This window comes from Dendroctonus ponderosae, unplaced genomic scaffold (assembly GCF_020466585.1).
Source record: "Dendroctonus ponderosae isolate FM_Combo_2020 unplaced genomic scaffold, Dpon_F_20191213v2 Dpon_F_20191213_5, whole genome shotgun sequence".
Taxonomy (NCBI): Eukaryota; Metazoa; Arthropoda; class Insecta; order Coleoptera; family Curculionidae; genus Dendroctonus; species Dendroctonus ponderosae.
The window spans coordinates 7,386,581-7,403,877 of record NW_026018715.1 but is presented as its reverse complement, the minus strand read 5'-3'; the positions used below and the strand labels follow the sequence as shown (position 1 = coordinate 7,403,877).

At 42.6% G+C, this 17,297-nt stretch overlaps 1 protein-coding gene across 1 annotated transcript in view; it reads right to left on the bottom strand.

Annotated features, from left to right (window-relative positions):
• The window catches only part of LOC109539520 (titin), a 52,015-nt gene that overhangs the window by 3,392 nt on the left and 31,326 nt on the right, over positions 1 to 17,297 (bottom strand). Inside the window, exons 3-7 of the mRNA XM_019907301.2 lie at positions 11,879 to 11,935; positions 8,876 to 9,085; positions 8,565 to 8,816; positions 5,604 to 8,504; positions 31 to 5,500 (exon numbers count right to left, since the gene is read on the bottom strand). Of these exons, the coding sequence (XP_019762860.2) occupies positions 31 to 5,500; positions 5,604 to 8,504; positions 8,565 to 8,816; positions 8,876 to 9,085; positions 11,879 to 11,935 (8,890 nt within the window). The remainder of the gene's footprint in view (positions 1 to 30; positions 5,501 to 5,603; positions 8,505 to 8,564; positions 8,817 to 8,875; positions 9,086 to 11,878; positions 11,936 to 17,297) is intronic.

Here is a 17,297-nt window from a genome sequence, read left to right as displayed (position 1 = left end):
CCCAAACATAGATTCGCTCTGGAAACTCACCTGCAAGTGCCGGGCCCGAAGGTATTTGATCCGTCGTCGTAATCTTCACCTTGTTCATACTCGCTCTGGTCGGGAATTTCTTCGCCGGGTATGCTGGCTGGTTGGGTTTCCGTGCTGGTTGTTGCTGGCAAGATTGTAGTCGGTTCAGAGACAAGACCTGAAGTGGACATTTCCCCAGGAACGTGTTGCTTGGTTGTGTCTTCGACTTGGGGCCCTGAGGTGAACAGCCCACCTCCTCTAACCGGTAGCGATATATTCGCAATTTCTTCAGGCAGAGCCGTTGTAACGACTTCTTCGAAAGGCTTCTCTTCGGGGAACACAATTGGCGCTTCTGGAGCTGCCGGGGCTTCATCGGGCTTTCTCGTTTCTGCCGAATATGGCGCTTCTGTAACAGTTGTTTGGACTTCGTCCTCGACACCCGGTTTCTTGGGCACTTGTTCAGACTTTTCAGTCGCAGTAGTGGCTGTCTCTTCGGGAAACTCGGTTGGTGCTTGCTCAACTTTTTCAGTTCCACTTTTGGCTGGTCCTTGTTCAGGATGCTCTGTTGCTGCTGGCTCAGCTTTTTCAGTTTGGCTTGGCTCGATTTCGGCTTTAGGGAGCTCTGTAGGTCGTTCTCCAGCTCTTTCAGGTTTGCCGGTAATTGATTCGGGAAGCTCTGTAGGAACGTGTCCAGCCGACTCAGATCCCGTAGGCACAATTGCCTGTTCGGGAACCTCTGTAGGTGCTTGCTCGGATTTTTCAGTTTCAATTGGCACAACTTCTTCAGGACGCTCTGTGGCTGCTTGTATGGACTTTTCAGTTTCGCTTGGCACAGTTCCCTCCTCGGGAAGCTCTGCTGGACCTTCCACGGGTTTGCCCGGTTCACTTGTAACAGCTTCAGGAAGTTCTGTTGGTTCTTGTCCAACCTTCTCAGTTTGGCTTGGGATGGTTCCTTCTTTAGGCAGCTCGGTTGGCACTTGCTCGGTCTTCTCGCCTTCGCTTGGAACAAGTCCTTCTTTAGGAGTATCTGTTGATACTTCTCCGGTTTTCTCAAAGTCAGTTGGAGCAAGACCTTCCTTAGGAAGTTCCGTTGATTCTGGCTGAGCTTTTTCAGATTCGGTTGTAACAGGTTCTTCTTCTGGAAGTTCTGTAGGCGATGTTCCAGCTTTCTCAGTTCCACTTGGAACCGCGGGTCCTTCTTTGGGCAGATCTGTTGGTGCTTGTCCGGCTTTTTCAGCTTCGCTTGGCGCAAGTCCTTCCTTAGGAATTTCTGTTGGTTCTTCTCCAGCCTTTTCAGTTTCCCCTGTAACGGGTTCCTCTTCAGGACGTTCTGTTGGTGCTGGTACAGCCTTTTCAGTTTGACTTGGGATAGCTCCCTCCTTAGGAACAATTGTTGGTGCTTGTTCGGCCTTCTCAACTTCACTTGGAGCAAGTCCCTCCTTAGGAAGCTCTGTTGGTTCTTGCCCAGCTTTTTCAGTTTCGCCTGTAACTGCTTCTCCTTCAGGAAGTTCGGCTGGGGAAGGTCCAGCTTTCTCAGTTGCGCTTGGCACTGCTCCTTCTTTAGGAGGCTCACTTGGTCCTTCTCCGGCCTTCTCAACGTCACTTGGAGCAAGACCCTCCTTCGGAAGTTCTGTTGGAGCTTGTTCATCTTTTTCAGTTTCGCTTGGTTCAGGACGCTCCGTTGGTTCTTGACCGGCCCTTTCAGTTTCACTTGGTCGCTCTTCAGGAAGTTCTGTAGCTGATGGTCCAGCTGCCTCAGTGGCACTTGGAACGGCTCCTTCTTCAGGAATTTCTGTTGGTTCTTGTCCAGCCTTTTCAGTTCCACTTGAGACTGGTCTCTCTTCAGGAAGTTCTGTGGGTTCTTGTCCAGTCGTTTCAGTTCCGCTTGGTACAGGTCTCTCTTCAGGACCCTCTGTTGATGTTGGTTCAACCTTCTCAGTCGCGCTTGGGACTCCTTTAAGACCATCTGTTGGTGTTTCTTCAGTTGCCTCAGGTTCGCTTGGGAGAAGCTCTTCTTTGGAAAGTTCAGTTGGTGCTTGTCCAGCCTTTTCTGTTGGTTCTTGCTCAGCCTTCTCAGTTTCGCTTGGAGCGAGTCCCTCCTTAGGAATCTCGGTTGGTTTCTCTTCAGCCTTTTCAGTTTCGCCTGTAACAGGTTCCTCTTGAGGAAGTTCTGTTGGTTCTTGCTCAGGCTGTTCAGGTTCACTTGGGGTTGCTCCTTCTTTAGGACTCTCTGTTTGTGCCTCTCCAGGCTTTTCGGGTTCAAGTTCTTCAGGAACCTCTGTTGGCGTTTGACCAGCCTTTTCAATTTCCTCTGGAACAGGTCTTTCTTCAGGAGCTTCTGTAGGTGCTTGTCCTTCTTTTTCAGCTTCGCTTGGTTCAGGTCTCTCTTTAGGAACCTCAGTTGGTGCTTGTCCAGCCTTCTCACTTTCGCCTGGGGCAAGTCCCTCCTTAGGGATTTCGGTTGGTTCTCCAGTCTTTTCAGTTTTGCCTGTAACTGCTTCTTCTTCAGGAAGTTCAGTTGGGGAAGGTCCAGCTTTCTCAGTTGCGCTTGGCACTGCTCCTTCTTTAGGAAGCTCAGTTGGTTCTTCTCCGGCCTTCTCAACGTCACTTGGAGCAAGACCCTCCTTCGGAAGTTCTGTTGGAGCTTGTCCTTCTTTTTCACTTTCGCTTGGGACGGTTTCTTCTTTAAAACTCTCTGTTGAAGCTTCTTCAGTTTTATCAGTTTCGCCTGGAATAAGTCCTTCTTTCGGAAGTTCTGTTGGGGTTTCTCCAGCCTTTTCCAGATCAATTGGCTCTTGTGTTGCTGCGCCTTCTTCTGCCTCAGTTGCAGTTGGAACGGCTCCTTCTCCAGGAAGCTCTGTTGGTTCTTGTTCAGCCTTTTCCGTTTCACTAGGAACTGGTTTCTCGGCCGGAAGCTCTGTTGGTGCTTGTCCAGCCTTTTTAATATAGCTTGGAACGGTTCCTTGTTCAGGTCCTTCTGTTTGCGACTCACCCGCCGCACTTGTGACTGCTTCGGGAAGATCTGTAGGTACTTGTCCGGCCATTTCAGATTCAGTTGGGGCGATTTCTTTCTCAGGCAGATCTGTTGCTGCTGGTCCAGCCTTTTCAGATTCACTTGTAGCTGATTCTGGAAGTTCCGTAGATACTTTTCCAGCCACTTGAGGTTCAGTTGGAACGATTCCTTCTTCAGGAAGTTGTGTTGTTGCCTGTGCGGGTTGTTCAGTTTCGCCAGTGATTGGAAGTTCGCCCTCCGGTCTCTGAGTAACGATGCTTGGTTGCTCCGGCTTGGGAGTTTTGTCTTCATCTGAAATGCTGGGCTGTTCTGTTTCGGATGGTAGTTCAGTGGCACTAGGCTGTTCTGTTCCCACAGCCGGATACTTGGCTTCCTCCTCTGGGACTTCAAGGGCAGGCTTGCTTGTTTGCTTTTCTTCTTCACTGGGGAATATTTCATTTTCCTTCTCTTGCTCACTTGGTCGCTCAGTTTCTCCTGTTTCTTCTGGAGCCACTGGCAAAGCTGTAGTGCCTTCTTCCAACTCGCTAGGCTTTTCAGTTTCGCTGGGACCAGCTATTTTCTGTCCGGGCTCTGTTTCCTCTGTTGATGCGGGCACAGATGTAACTTCCTGGATCGTTTTTTCGGGTTCTGTTGTCTCTTCTTGAGCACTAGTTACCTTGCCCTCCTCACGTGCAACAGTTACCTCCTCAGGGGCCTCTGTTGCTGCTTCTTCAGGCACTCGTTCCGTTTCACTTCTGACAGTCACTTCGGGCTCTGGTTCACCTGGTAATTGGTCAGCCAAATGAGATGGTGTGGATCCTTCCTCTTCGGCTGCTCCAGGTTTGACCGTATGCTGCTCTGAAACGTCAACTGGTGCAGTTGGTTCTTGTTCAGGGATTCTTGATACTACTGTTGCTGCTTCAGGTTCACCAGTAGAGTCAATGGGCCGATCACCTTCGATAGTTCTTATGGTGACTGGAACTTCAGGGGTTTCCGTCACTTCTGGTACGGCTGCTTTAATTGGTCCCGTTGTCGCTTCTGTATCGTCTACCTTAGGAAGTTTTTCTGTTGCAAGTTCTGGTTTTTCTTCGGGTTCTTCTCCACGGGTGATTTCCACCTCGGGTGCTGGACTAGCTGCAGGAACTGATTCGGTTAGAACATGTGTTCCATCTTCTTCCGGACGTTGGGCGGCTTCTGTTGAAGCATCTACTGGGACTACAGTTGGAGCTTCCGATGTGTGCGGGCTGGTCATGTGAGATTCGGATTCGATGGGCTTGCTTGGATATACATCTCCAGGCACGGTTACGTGTTCCATCTCCAGTTCACCCTCTGTTGGCGCAATAGTGGTCTGAGCTTCTTCCTCGGGTGTTTCGGGTTCTTCAGCCTCCTTTTCTGCGGGAGTTTTAGTGCTTGGAGTTTGAAGTTTGCCCTCCTCAGCTGCACCTGCTGGAACGGTTGGTTGGCTGGAAACTTCTTCTTCTGGGAAAGTCACTGGTTGGACACTGGCAACAGCTTCTTCGCCCTCAGGTTGTTCCGTGCCCTTGGCAATTTTAGCTTCTTCAGTTGTTTCTTTTCCTGCGGCTGTGGTAGTTACCTCAGGTTCTTCCTGCCTGTCAAGTTCAGTTACTTCGTCATAAGCGGTTTCGGTTGCAACTTCAGGCACTTGAGGAAGTACTGTTGCAGTTGGTTCAGTTGGTAATTCAGGCTTTTCGGGAACTTCAGGGGTCACTGTGTCTACTGCTGGCACACCACTTTCAGTAGCCACTTCTGTAGTTTCATCTGCGACTCCTGGACGAGTTTCTTCGTCAACAGAAGGCACAGGCACTTCTGCGGTAACTGGTTCAATTTCTTTGTCACCTTCGGCAGTTGTTGTCAATTCTACAGGTTCTTCTGCCGCAGCCTTGGTCACAAGCTCAGGTTTCTCGGATGTAATAGTTCCAACTGGTTCTGGGACAACTGCTTGTTTGGTGGTTGCTTCGATTTCTTCAGCCGCTGTGGTCGCGCTTTCTGCCGAAGGTGTTTCGGCTTTGCTGACACTGATTTCTTCAGCTGGTTGAGCGGTGACCGGTGGTTGGGCTTCTTCAGTAGACAAATCAGACACTGGTTTAGATGTAGAACCCGACACTTCTCCACCGGCTTCTTCTTCAGTAGTCTTCTCCACCTCTTCTTCTTGAGGTCTGGATGTTCCAGTAGTTACGTGTTCAGCTTCCTCTGGCTCTGTCGCCTTAGGGGCTTCTTCAGTTATTGCCTCGGTCACTGACTCAGGTTGTTCAGTTGCTTTGGCAACGATCGGAATTACTTCGGTGGCTTCCTCTTGCGGTTCAGGAACCTTGGCAGATGTTACTTCAGGCTGTTCTTTGGTAGCAGAAGGTGCGGTGGCAACTTCGCTTGGTCCTTCTGTTAGGGCAGGAACGGCTGTTGTTTCTGCTTCAGATAGTGATGGTGTTGTTTCAACGGTGTGGCTGTCAGATTCTATAGGACTTGTGGTTTCAGATCCAACTGTAACAAAATAATTTCGTGCAATAATTGAGGTATAGAGTAAGAACAAAAGTACGCAGATAGTGGGCAAAATGTATAATTTTAAGGAAAGTTAGGTACTTACTGCAACTGTATGTTGGGCAGCAACTATCTGGACTGCTGAAGATAGGTAGGCAATTCTGTAGGCCAGGAGCCGGTGGAGGACATTCAATGGATTCGCATCGCAAAATAGAACTGACACATCTGCAAGAGGTTTGGCAATGGTTGATAGGTGGTACGCTACTGTTGTTCTTATAGGTTTGGCCATCAACCAAACAACTGCCCTCGCCAGGAATTTCCCTTTCAGGAACTTCGGTTTGAACAGGGTATTCAGTCGCTTCAGGTTCAGCAGGAATAGGTTGCTGTGGAAGCTCAGTTGCTGGAGGTTCTGCTTTAGCAGTGGTAACTTCCGCAGAAATAGCTTGTGCGGTTGTTGCTTCAGCAATGGATTGGGTAGCACCGCTGCCTTCTTCGGGAGCTTCTCCAGATCCTTCTTCCTCATCCCTAGCCGGTGCGGCTTCTGTAGACTGATCTCCTGAGCTTTCTTCAGTTTCAGGGGATGCAGGCAATACTTCTGTAATTTTGGGTAGGCCTTCTGTTCCGCTTTCAGGAATTTCGTTGGTTTCTTCAGTCGGCTGTTCAGGGATTTTGTTGCTTTCAGTTGTAGCCTGTTCAACTTCCCCAGTGGCTTCTTCCGGTTTAATTGGCAGCTCAGTGATCGGCTCTGGAGCTGGAGGAATAGCGCCAGGAGCGCACTCAGCCTCAGAAGTGCATACTTCAGGAACGATGGCTTTCTCGGTAATTTGTTCTGGAAGCTTGGCAGTCGAAGGTTCTTCAGGTGAAGTAACAGCTTCCTTAGTTGGAACAGTGGTTGGTTGCTCTTTGGGAACACTCTCCGTTTGAGCTTCTTCAGATCTAGCAGTGGTGGCAGGTTCTTCGGGTTTGTCTGGCGTTGCAACCTCAGTAACTTGCTCATCGGTTTTCGGGACCGTGACTTCAGATTCGTCCAGCTCGATTTCATTGTCTTGTTCGCGTGGAAGTTCTGTGGTGGCGCTTTCTGGTGTTTTTTGCTCATCACCAAGACGTTCCACCAGCGAGGGGGTGCTTCCTTCAGTAATGGGACCTTCAGTTGGAGTTTCTCCTCGTTCAGGCACTGATGGAGCTTCAGTTTGGATTTCAAGCTTTGCTTCAGTCGGAAGAGTAACGCGAGTTTCTGGTTGTCCGGTGGTGATGGCTTCTGTTTCAACTTTGCCGGCTTCAGTCGCCGTGGTTGGCTGAATGGCCTCTTTGGGGCCTTCAGTGGAATACGCTGTTTCTGATACATGATCCATCGATTCGGGCAGTTCAGTTTTCTTGGTGGGTATTTCAGTAACGATAATGACTTCTTCCGTTTCAGTAGTGGTGGGTTGCTCACTGTCGCTGGGCACTTTCGGTTGTTCTGGCACTTCATCCGAGGGGCCTGCAATTTCTTCTTCAGGTTTCTCAGATATTCCTTTCTCGGTTGGTTCAGCTCCAACGTCGGTTTTTTCTGGAGCAAGTTCAGGAGCTTGTTCTGGCAGTTCGGTTGCTTTTTCAACTGCAGGACTTGTGGGTGTTTCCGCCGGAACCCTGGCGCATTCTTCGGATGTGCATTTTTCAGATATAATGGGTTGTTCAGTGACTTCTGGACGCAACTCGCTGGGTTCAGTTGGATTGCTTTCTGGTACTGCAGTTGTGGGTTCTTCAGCAGGTTGAATTGCTGGGGCCGCTTCAGTTTCTGCTTCACTTGGTCCCGCCGTTTCTGGTTCCTCTTTTTCATCGTGTACTCCTTCAGGTTGGACTGGCTCAGTGGTTTCTTCCGCCTGTGATTCAGTTGTTGCTGTAGGTTCCTCTTCTGAAGGTTTAGGTGCTTCTTCGGGTTGCTCCTTGTCTGAAGGTTCGGATACTTCTTCGGGTTGTTCCTTGTCAGATTGTGCAGGTGTAACGCCCGCCTTGTCAGACTCTGGTTCTTCAGTGCCTTCCGAAGGACGCGTGGGGAGGGCAGGTGATTCTGTGTCTTCGGCAGCTGTTGATTTCTCGGTTGCTGCTTCTTCGCCTGCTTTCTCAGTGCTGGTGCCCATAATGGAAGAGGTGATGGCTTCCACGGCGTCTGTAACTCGGGAAGTAATGGATTCAATTGCTTCCGTTACTCGGGCGGTGATTGATTCAACAGGTCCTTCTGTGGGCTTGGCAATGTCTTCTTCCGCCGCCGGGGTTTCAGGGGTGATGGCAGTGACAATGGTTACTGCTTCCTTTTCGGTTGTTTCTATTCCAATTCTTGTGATCTGTTCGGGTTCTGCAGTGGTGGCCTGAACGTCTTTAGCGTCTTCAGCTGGAGCCGGGCTGCTTGCTTCTTCTTCTGGTTGTTCTGTGGCCTGCTCAGCCGGTTTAGGGGCTTCTGCTGGTTGTGCAGTGACTGCCTCGATTAACTCAGGAGTGCCAGGTCTGGTGGCTTCTTCGGGCAGGGCTTTGGTGGCGACTTCCGGCGCTTCAGAGCTTTCCTCTTCGTCATGAGCCGGTTGGTGTGCTTCCTCTTGTGGGATGCTGGCCGTGGTTAGAGGCTGTTCAGTACCGCGTTCGAGTTCTCCCAGGGCCACTGATGTTGTAGTGGGCTCAGTTTCGTAAGAAACTGAAGAGAGCGTTGTGAGTTCTTCTTCGATTACTCCAGCGCAGTCGTAAGTGTCTGGGCAACACTGGCCTTCGGTGATTGGTTGAGCGGTGCAGTTCACCTTATCCAGAGGAGTTGGGCCGCATTCTTGGACAGCGCAGACAATGTCGCCTCGTATACAGTAGCATTTAACGCAAGGAATGTCTTTTTGCACCAGCTCGCCGTCGTTGTACCTTTCGCCGTTGAAGAGGCACTCGAAGGGTTGTAGAGTGGTAGTTGGGGCTTCTGTTGTTGTGGTGGTGGTTGTAGTGGTTGTAGTGATCTGGGGGGTCGTAGGCCCTTCCAGATATTCGGGATGATCTAAAATTTGCAATAGTTGAGTATTTCGGTCTGGTTTAGCCATTTCAAAGAGCCACTTACCACAGTTGTATCGAACAGGACAGCAGACGCCTTCCTGGAAAACGGGCCTACAGTCCTGAACCTCCAGAGTGCACTGTTGGATCACGCAAGCAGTTTTGTTTCTAATACAATAGCAAAGTTCGCAGGGGTTTTCGGGATTTGAAGGCACGCGAGCACCGTCCGAATAGAACAAATTGTCGATAGAACAGCCATACTCATTGAGGTGTCCCAGAGCTGTTGAAGGGGCTGTCGATGTGACTAGTTGGACAGGAACTGAAATTCGGAGGTCTTTGTAGTGGAAAACTCGCGATTTTGCCTGCAAAATCGCCTACCTTCAGGGCAAGTTATCACTGGGCAGCACTGGTCAGGCTTTTTCTCCACCTTGCAGTTGGCGCCGATCGCTTTGGTGAAGGGACACACCCTTAAGTAGCACATGAGCATTCGGTTGTGGCACGTGCAGTTCAAACATGGCTCGTTGGTGATGATTCGGTCGCCTTCGTCGTAGTGTTGGAAATTGTAGTAGCAACCAGTTGCGTCTGCAACTAAATAAAACCCGTTTTTTAATATAAGTGCAATTTTTTATGAAAACTAGTGGAATTTTACACATATTCGGGTTCTATTTGAGTAAAGAATATTGGAACTGTAACGTGAACCTTAAATGTTGTTTTCTCAGTTTGGTATCAGTTTTTAAGTTGAGCAACCAAAAATTTTGGATTTGTTGGGAATTTTTGCCGAATATAACGCATGCATATGCAACAAGCCAAGTTTTTAGAAAATATGCAGATCAATTAGCACCTAACGTGCGCTATTGATCAACCATCGAGGAAACGTTCCAAACCTTTAACATTATTAGAAGGCAAATAAATTGTAGTTTTCAAGCATATTCTATTGGCAATCTCTTATATTAATCCGAAGTCGAGAAGGTCCTTTTTTTGAACAATGGTCGAATTCTGAAATTTTCAAATTCTGAAGATTTTCGCATATATAGAGGCATTAGCAGATTTTCAAAAATTTCGGACGATTGATTTTCAAGAATTTTTGCATATTTTTCTTTTAGACTTGAAAAATTTTTGTATATTTTATAAAAGAGATTAGCGGATTGTACAGATTTTAAAAAAGTCGGAAACACCTACTAATTTTCTTCAATTTTTGCTAAATTTCTACCAAATACAGATTTGCATCAATTGTGCAAAGCTTTCTTCTAGAGCACAGAAATCCAAGACTGAAGTCTGGAATTTTGTTGATTTATAAAGAAGACATCGCTTAATGATTGTACAGGTTTTCATGCAATTCGAAATATTTTTTTTAGGTTTACTGAAGTCTTCCAAAGTTTCCAGTACTCAGATTTTTGTAGATATGAATGGAGCAGGTTGGCCTTATAAGAAATTAAACTCTTAAACTCGAGCTGATATTATTCAAAAATTTTGCCCAGCTATAGAAGAGAAATTCGTAGATAATTGTACAGACTTTCAATCATATCGGAACACGTACTAATTTTCAGGAATTTTCCGTTGTTTTCATTAATTAAAGATTAGTATCAATTGTGCAAGTTGGCCTTACAAAAAGCGTAACGCCAACAATATCGTCAAATATCTTCAAAAACTGGAATTAGAGTCAACTTGGCGCAAGAATAAAGGAAAGTTTACTCTTTCCAGTGGTGTAACAAGCGTTTTTGTATATGGGCTGGTGTGCGGAAAATAAACTTTTGAAAATCAGGTTGCAAACGGTCAGTCGATAAATCAGTTTGCAAATACAATCGCACTTCAGTGTATAGAAAATCGTAATTTTTGATACCAAAATTGTGCTCATTTTTAGCAAAGGAATTCGTTAATGAGAGTGCAAAGTTTCAACGAATTCACAATGTTTATCCGGGATTTTCCAACAATTCCCCTGTTTAAAGATTAGTATTAATTGTGCAAGTTTGCCTTAAATATAACTTTGAAAATACAGCCAATGTTATTTTGAAATTATACTCAGCTGTAGAAAATGATTGAGCACTTTCAACCATATCGCAACATCCATTGATTTTTGGGGCGACTGCATCAGAAGAAATAACGATTAAAAAATCTAAAAAGTGTCTGGAAAAAAGCGGTTTCAACATAAGTTCAGGACCGGCTCGTAGAAAAATTGTATGATTTTTTCGAACTTAATGCTTAAATTTATGCGAAAGCGATAATTTCCGTTGCTTCCTGATGATGCTTAATCCAGTCGATCAATCATGCAGCTTTCGCTGTTGGGAAACTGGTTGTTCTCATTACCGACAAAATTATTCCATTAAATTCATTATAGTAACTTTGTAAACCACCTGTTTGCCTTATAACGAACAAAATCATTTTGTCCATTTTTACCTCACTGCATGTACACCCATTTACTCGAGATTACTTCCACCATATTGTTAAGTAAATCAACCATATCTCCTGCCTTTAACTAATGATACATGGTTTTCTTACGTTGATCTTTACTTGCCACTTGAAGAATGCATGTTGTTGCAACTTATCTTCATTGCAAACATGCCAATTTTGTACAGTTCAGTTGGTTTTCAGCTTCTAAATCATGTTGATCGTGTTGTTCAATATTACTAGGTGATTACTGAATATTTTCGCTTTCCTTCAGAACCATCATCATTCGTTTACTTAAGCATTGATTTTCTTGATAGTTGGTGTTTTTACTTTTTTCCTGTATTGAGTCATTTATTTTTATCTGCGTGTTTTTTTATATTTCTGCTTTGCCTTCGTGACATTTTACTCATATTTAAGTGGAGAAGGAAAGGAAACGAAAAATAAGAACCAATTTTTAAAAAAGACGCGGAATTAGTGATTGATTCGTTTCAAGTTTCAGCATTTTTCCGTTTTCTGCACTCGACATTTAAAATTAACAAAATTACTCGTTATTTTCATGATTCTTCTTTCCTTATTTTCAGTAAATTCAGTCTTTTTCTATGGTTTCGTTATTACTGTTTATAAATAGTCGATCGATGTCTATATTTCACAGCAAACATTTTATGCTTGACAACCCTTAGATGGAAGACATTGTACAAGACAAAAAATCTAAATCAAACAAAATAATTATCTGGCTTTTAAGAAGCTTTTAGTGGCGTACAAAACTGTACGCCTATATAAAGCGCTATAAAAAGACGCAAACTTGTTGAAACTTCAACGCCCTTGTAAGTCTGCAACAAAGCGTTTGAGGGTCTATATTTATAGACATTTTTCAGCTAATTTAAAGTATTTAAAGTTGATTTATTAAACTCTGGGAGTTGAGAATCAGAACCTTTCATTATGATCCATTTTATTAACAATTAATCTATAGAAACCAGTGATTTCTGAAGTTCTTACCTGGATAGTATTCAATTTCTGTACTCTGCTCTGCACCAGAATCTGGCAGTGCCGGTGCTGAAAAAAACAAAGCAAAACGTTAGAAAACCTATCAAAAGCTTGCAATCGACGTTTCAAGCATGAACAATGAATAATCGGCAAAATAGGCGCATATTTTGGAGTGAACATCCCATAAGGAAATAGGCAAATAGAAGTTCCATCGGTATTTTAAAACGCTGGCAGATCGGCAATAGCAAAAAGCCATTACCGATTTGAGCGTCGAATTCCCCAGTTGTAAAATATTTATCTTTCTGCACAAGCCATTCTTGAATCTCTCGGCAAACAATTGCTTGCCGGCTTTTAGTGCCTGCTGTTGGGGACTTGAAGCAGCGAACAAATCTGCAGGCTTTTAATGTGATAACAGAAAGAGTTTGTCCGAACCAAATTCGCCTCTTTCAACTATCTTAGAAGGTAATGAACCCCGAGCTTAATTTACACTTTGTACTTGGCGTTTTCGGAATGTAACTGTCCGTGGGAACAATTTACGATACCGTGAAAAAACTAACTTTGAGTTATGTTGGCGACTATGATAGCGACCACCACGTTACCTAACAAAAAGTTCTTCGCGCTTCGCTTTATGTGCTGTTAATGTACTAATTCTCTTAATTTGTCCAAGGAGCAATGACTTAATTGTCAGCAGATAAAACATCTTAATTAGTTTGGCATAGCTTCGGTTATGGACAGTTTATTCTCCTCACCGCTAGAAGCTTAATAGCTTTTTTACTTCATGTTATATCCATTGATTTATTGCACATTTTTAACACGGAATTCCGTTGTATGTTGGCAAATAACCACTTTTTATTATGTTCTTTTATTATAAAGTTTACTTCAGTGTTTCTGAAAAATAATAAAGAAAGTCAAAAGTAGTTTTAGCAACAGCTAATGAAATTATTTGAATGTTGCAAGAAATAAACTTAAAATTATCAGGTTGAAGCTGCAAAAGACGAAAAACTGACGAAATGAGGAAAAAAACTTTGATTCAAATAGTAAAATCAAGCTAAAATGGGTTTGCAACAAGGAATAAATTTATTTATTAAACTACATATATTATAAAAAATTTATAAACATTTATTTAATCGGTGTTTGGAACAGTGTATTCAGAACTGATTATTGACGCATGCGGTTGATTCAAAGTTTGGCTTAATTTCGGTTCAAACAGTATACAAGAACAGACCAAAACTGATCAATAATGCGGATTAATTCAAAAAACTCCAGAATAACGAATTTCGACAACTGTTGATAACAAAATAGAAGCACTTTCTTTTACTTATCGTGTTTTACTAAGTGACTTCGTTTAATAAAAGCAACTAATCAAGACCTAAACCGAAACTAATAAAAATTGGCATAATCCCAGTTGAAACAGGACAAAAAAATATATAGAATAAGTCATAAGATACGGATCATAACAAGCAAAACATGTTATAGAATGAGGAAAAGCTGCAAGTGTTGACAATAAAATCGCGCCTTTTCAAAAAGTCTTTCGCATAAAGTGTTGTGATATTTTTCAAAATAAAACATAGTTAGTTTATAGTGTTCCTCCTTTTCATTTTACTCCGAAGTTGGCGTTTCATAAGGTCACTTCGCAAAATACAATCATCTACCAACCCAGCTCTAAAATAAAGATCAAAACTAATGTGCGAAAAAAGCAATAAAATTGACATTATCTCAGTTGAAGATGGACAAAGAAGCAAAAAAGTACATAGAAAAGTGAATGAAAATGCTGATAAAATAAGTAAGAATTTTCAGGATTTGTATAATGGATCAATTTTTTCTTTTTCTCTCAATGTTGCGTTTTATTAATAATAATCTGATCGCTTACTAAAACAACTAAGGTCCAATTCTCACACGGAGATTCATAAGTAATTGCAAAAATAATACAATTGCCATAGTCTCAGTTGAAGCAGGACGAAGAAGCAAAAAACACATAGAATAAGTGAAAGAAATAGGCAATAAAAACAAGCAGAAACATGTGTGAGCAGCAAAACTGCGACCTTTTTATGTTTCTCATTTTTCGTAGTCGCTAATTTAACGCGTTTAATTAAGAGGCTTCATTTGAAAAAAGCAGTCACAAAATGCAAAATTTCCGACATCGGCACAGTATTAACATTAACAGAGTTATTTGTTTACATATGTAGTAGATTAGACTTCTAATTACAGGGCGTAGATTAATTCAACTAAAATTCCGGTTGAATCAGGGCAAATAATCAAACAAAAGCGCAGCGTAAGTGAAATAGATGCCGACAAAAACTTATTGAAACCACTGAAAAGCAGGAAAATTAGAATTATGAATCCTTTGATATAGAAAAAAATTATGTAATCCTTTCCTTGGTGCGGTTTTTCTGGTTCACAATGTTGTTGCTCTATATTGGATCAAGTTCAATAGCACTCATATCCTGTGAGCGTGCAGGCCAACCCATCGCAAATTCCATCTAATTCAAATATTATTCGCATAGCAAAACTAATTTAAATTATTGTCATACTGTAAAATTCAAGAGAAATAAAAGCTTATTATTAATGCCATTAACACGTTTAGTTGAAGATTCCCAGAATAATCCGTGGCAGAGCTGGGCAATAATTACAAATTGCTATCATCTAATGAACGATTTTAATTGTTGTTCTCTTCGGAATTTTAATGAATTGGAGTGCAATAATGTTTATTTAATTCATTCAGATGTAATAATTACCAACTACCGTATTAATTGGCGAGGAAAAACTTGATTTTCTTGCCTTAAATCATATGTACTTGTTCATTATGAGATCGGTATTATGATTGCTGCTAATTGTTCCGCAAGAAAGGCAGTTATTATCGGTATAGGAAACAATGCAAAGCCTGAGTCTGGCTTATTGAGTTGTTCGAAGGAAAGGAGACAAATAAATTTGCTTGTCCAAACATTCTATACAGTTACGCGCACACAACGAGCAATTTTAGGACCACCTCGATCATTGTTATTACACACTATCACCAATTAGTAAATAAACACTAAAACTGGTCTTGTGCGTGTACTACTCATGACCATCTGGCTAAAGTGCATTCTTCGGTTTTTTGAACTCGCCAGAGGATGGCACCCATTTTGCGTTACCATGCCCATGCGACACTTTTCTTCCATTATTGCTGCCGTTCGCATTCCTCTCGCTTATGTTTTATTGGTAATTGTGACCAGACAGTTTACACCTTAAACATATGGTCCATTTGGCTTCTAGTGCCCATTAACCCATGGAACTAACACGACACGTGTATAGACGAGCAAATAGGAGTTTCTTTCGGTTAATCATCATTATGATGATCGTTATTGCTTTTTAAATTTACTTGTGTCGTTCCAGGCAACTACGGCTGTTTATTGCAATAATTGCGTGTTCTACCATACTTATGTAAGAAGTCACCTGAGGGTATTGAAGTAAATTGAAGTGAATTTGGAACTATGCATGGTGGTGCCCAATATTACCGGCCTCTTTGGTGTTATTTGATTTTGTTTCTATTTGCATTTATTGTTTCTTGTGCATTTGTGCCTGTTTGCAAATGAGTCTGGTGTCTGAATTTTTTCAATTTTCAAAAAGGGGCATTTGATAAGTATCACTTAGCTTTTTTCGGTGACAACAATATATAACACACTTTATTTAAGTCCTGTTTGAATCAGGTTATACTACTGACTCAATCTGTATATGACGTTACCTTTTTATTATTAAATAGATTGATGGAAATGCCAGGAAACGTTTTTTTCAAAAGCACTTTCCAGATTTTTTGAAAAACTTTTTTTTGCCTCACATTTTTACTTTTGCGAGAAATCAATTTGCTTTCTAGCTGGAGCTTTTTTCGACAATTTTAGTGCTTTTTAATCCGGACTCTGCCCAGGACAACTAACAAAACACAATGCAAAAAGTATCAAAGAAAATTTAATATTGAGAATATAAAATTCATAGGTAAAATATGCAATGCAGTGTCCGTGTCTTGTTTGATTTCATACCTGAATATATGTTCAAAAGTCATATGTTAACGTGATTTGATCTCATTTGATATACCTATTTTTTACTTTGTTAATATTTGAAAGTATTTTACAAAATGTTGCAATTTAATGCAAAGTGCACATATAATTTGCAGAAAACAAATAAATCAATTACTGCGCGAATTAATCAATGTATTTATCAGCAAGGAGCGTGCATGAGCAACGTTGATGGGTGTCAAGTACTATAGAATATTAAAAGCAAATCAGCTCTATTAGATATGTATTTAAAAGCGACCCATACCGACCATGATGAATCGCACTCGAGGCTGGAACTTCGGTCTTTATCAGGAAACGTAATTTATTACTGTGGTACAGCCGTGGACGATAGGCTGGAATACCAATAAATAAATATAAATCCTTGCCCAGTTAGCTGGTTAACGATTATTGTTTATGGTGTATCAGTTCTCAGGATATTGAGGCATATTCTTTCAGTTGCGTTTATGGCGAATCCGTTAGTGCCCAATTAAGATTTGTGCCAAATTCCTGCAGTTTGGCTATTAAACATTTGGTCTATCGATTTGCAGTGGAGTTGGGAACGCTCTCGGAAGCGCATTTGCACAAAGTCCGAACCCTCCTGAGCGTATCGATGGCTTCCACATACCGTAGCCGATCCGACATAGTCAACATACCGTTACCAGCTAATGGCAAATTAATAAAAGTCAGTATGCAAAATCTACTGGGTGTGCTTCGGCTATTGGCCATATAATACTCCGTAAAATCGCGCGTCGAGCAGTAGGAGGCGGTTGCATTTAGAAACGCACCAGGATGATGATGATCCTGCCATTCAAGCAAGTTCATTCCGCACCATTTGAAAATGCCAAAAGCCAAACATCTATTAAATTCCGATCCAAAAGGGCACTGGTGCAATAAAGGGGGGCACCCCTCCATTAAACGATGGATTGTCCATAAATGGCACACAACCGCAGACGCCCATTATGCGCATTAAACTTTTAGTGTGCCCGTCCAGAGTCATTATGGAGATATTTAATGGATTTATTGCTGCTAAAACATCTGCATGCAAATTGGGCGCTTTTAGTGTCAACCACACCTTCCAGTACTAAAACAGCGATTTTTTAAACTAATATTTCCCGGCTTTTAGCAACAAAACAGCCTCACATTTTTTGCAGACATTTTAACAACGGATTTTTTAACTTTCTCATAGAGTGTCCCACTGTGCGCTTTGTGGCAAACTATAATCAGGCAAAATTGGAAAATTGAACAGTATACGCATCTAATTTCAGTTGCATTTCTTGTTGAAAAAGACTTACTTTAATAGAAGTTTGAAAAAATGTTGATAAGTTTCGCCATGGAAAATGGAAAAGGAAAGTGATTTTTAGAGAAAAACTTTTTGTTTTTGGAAAACCGGAAATTGGTCTGAA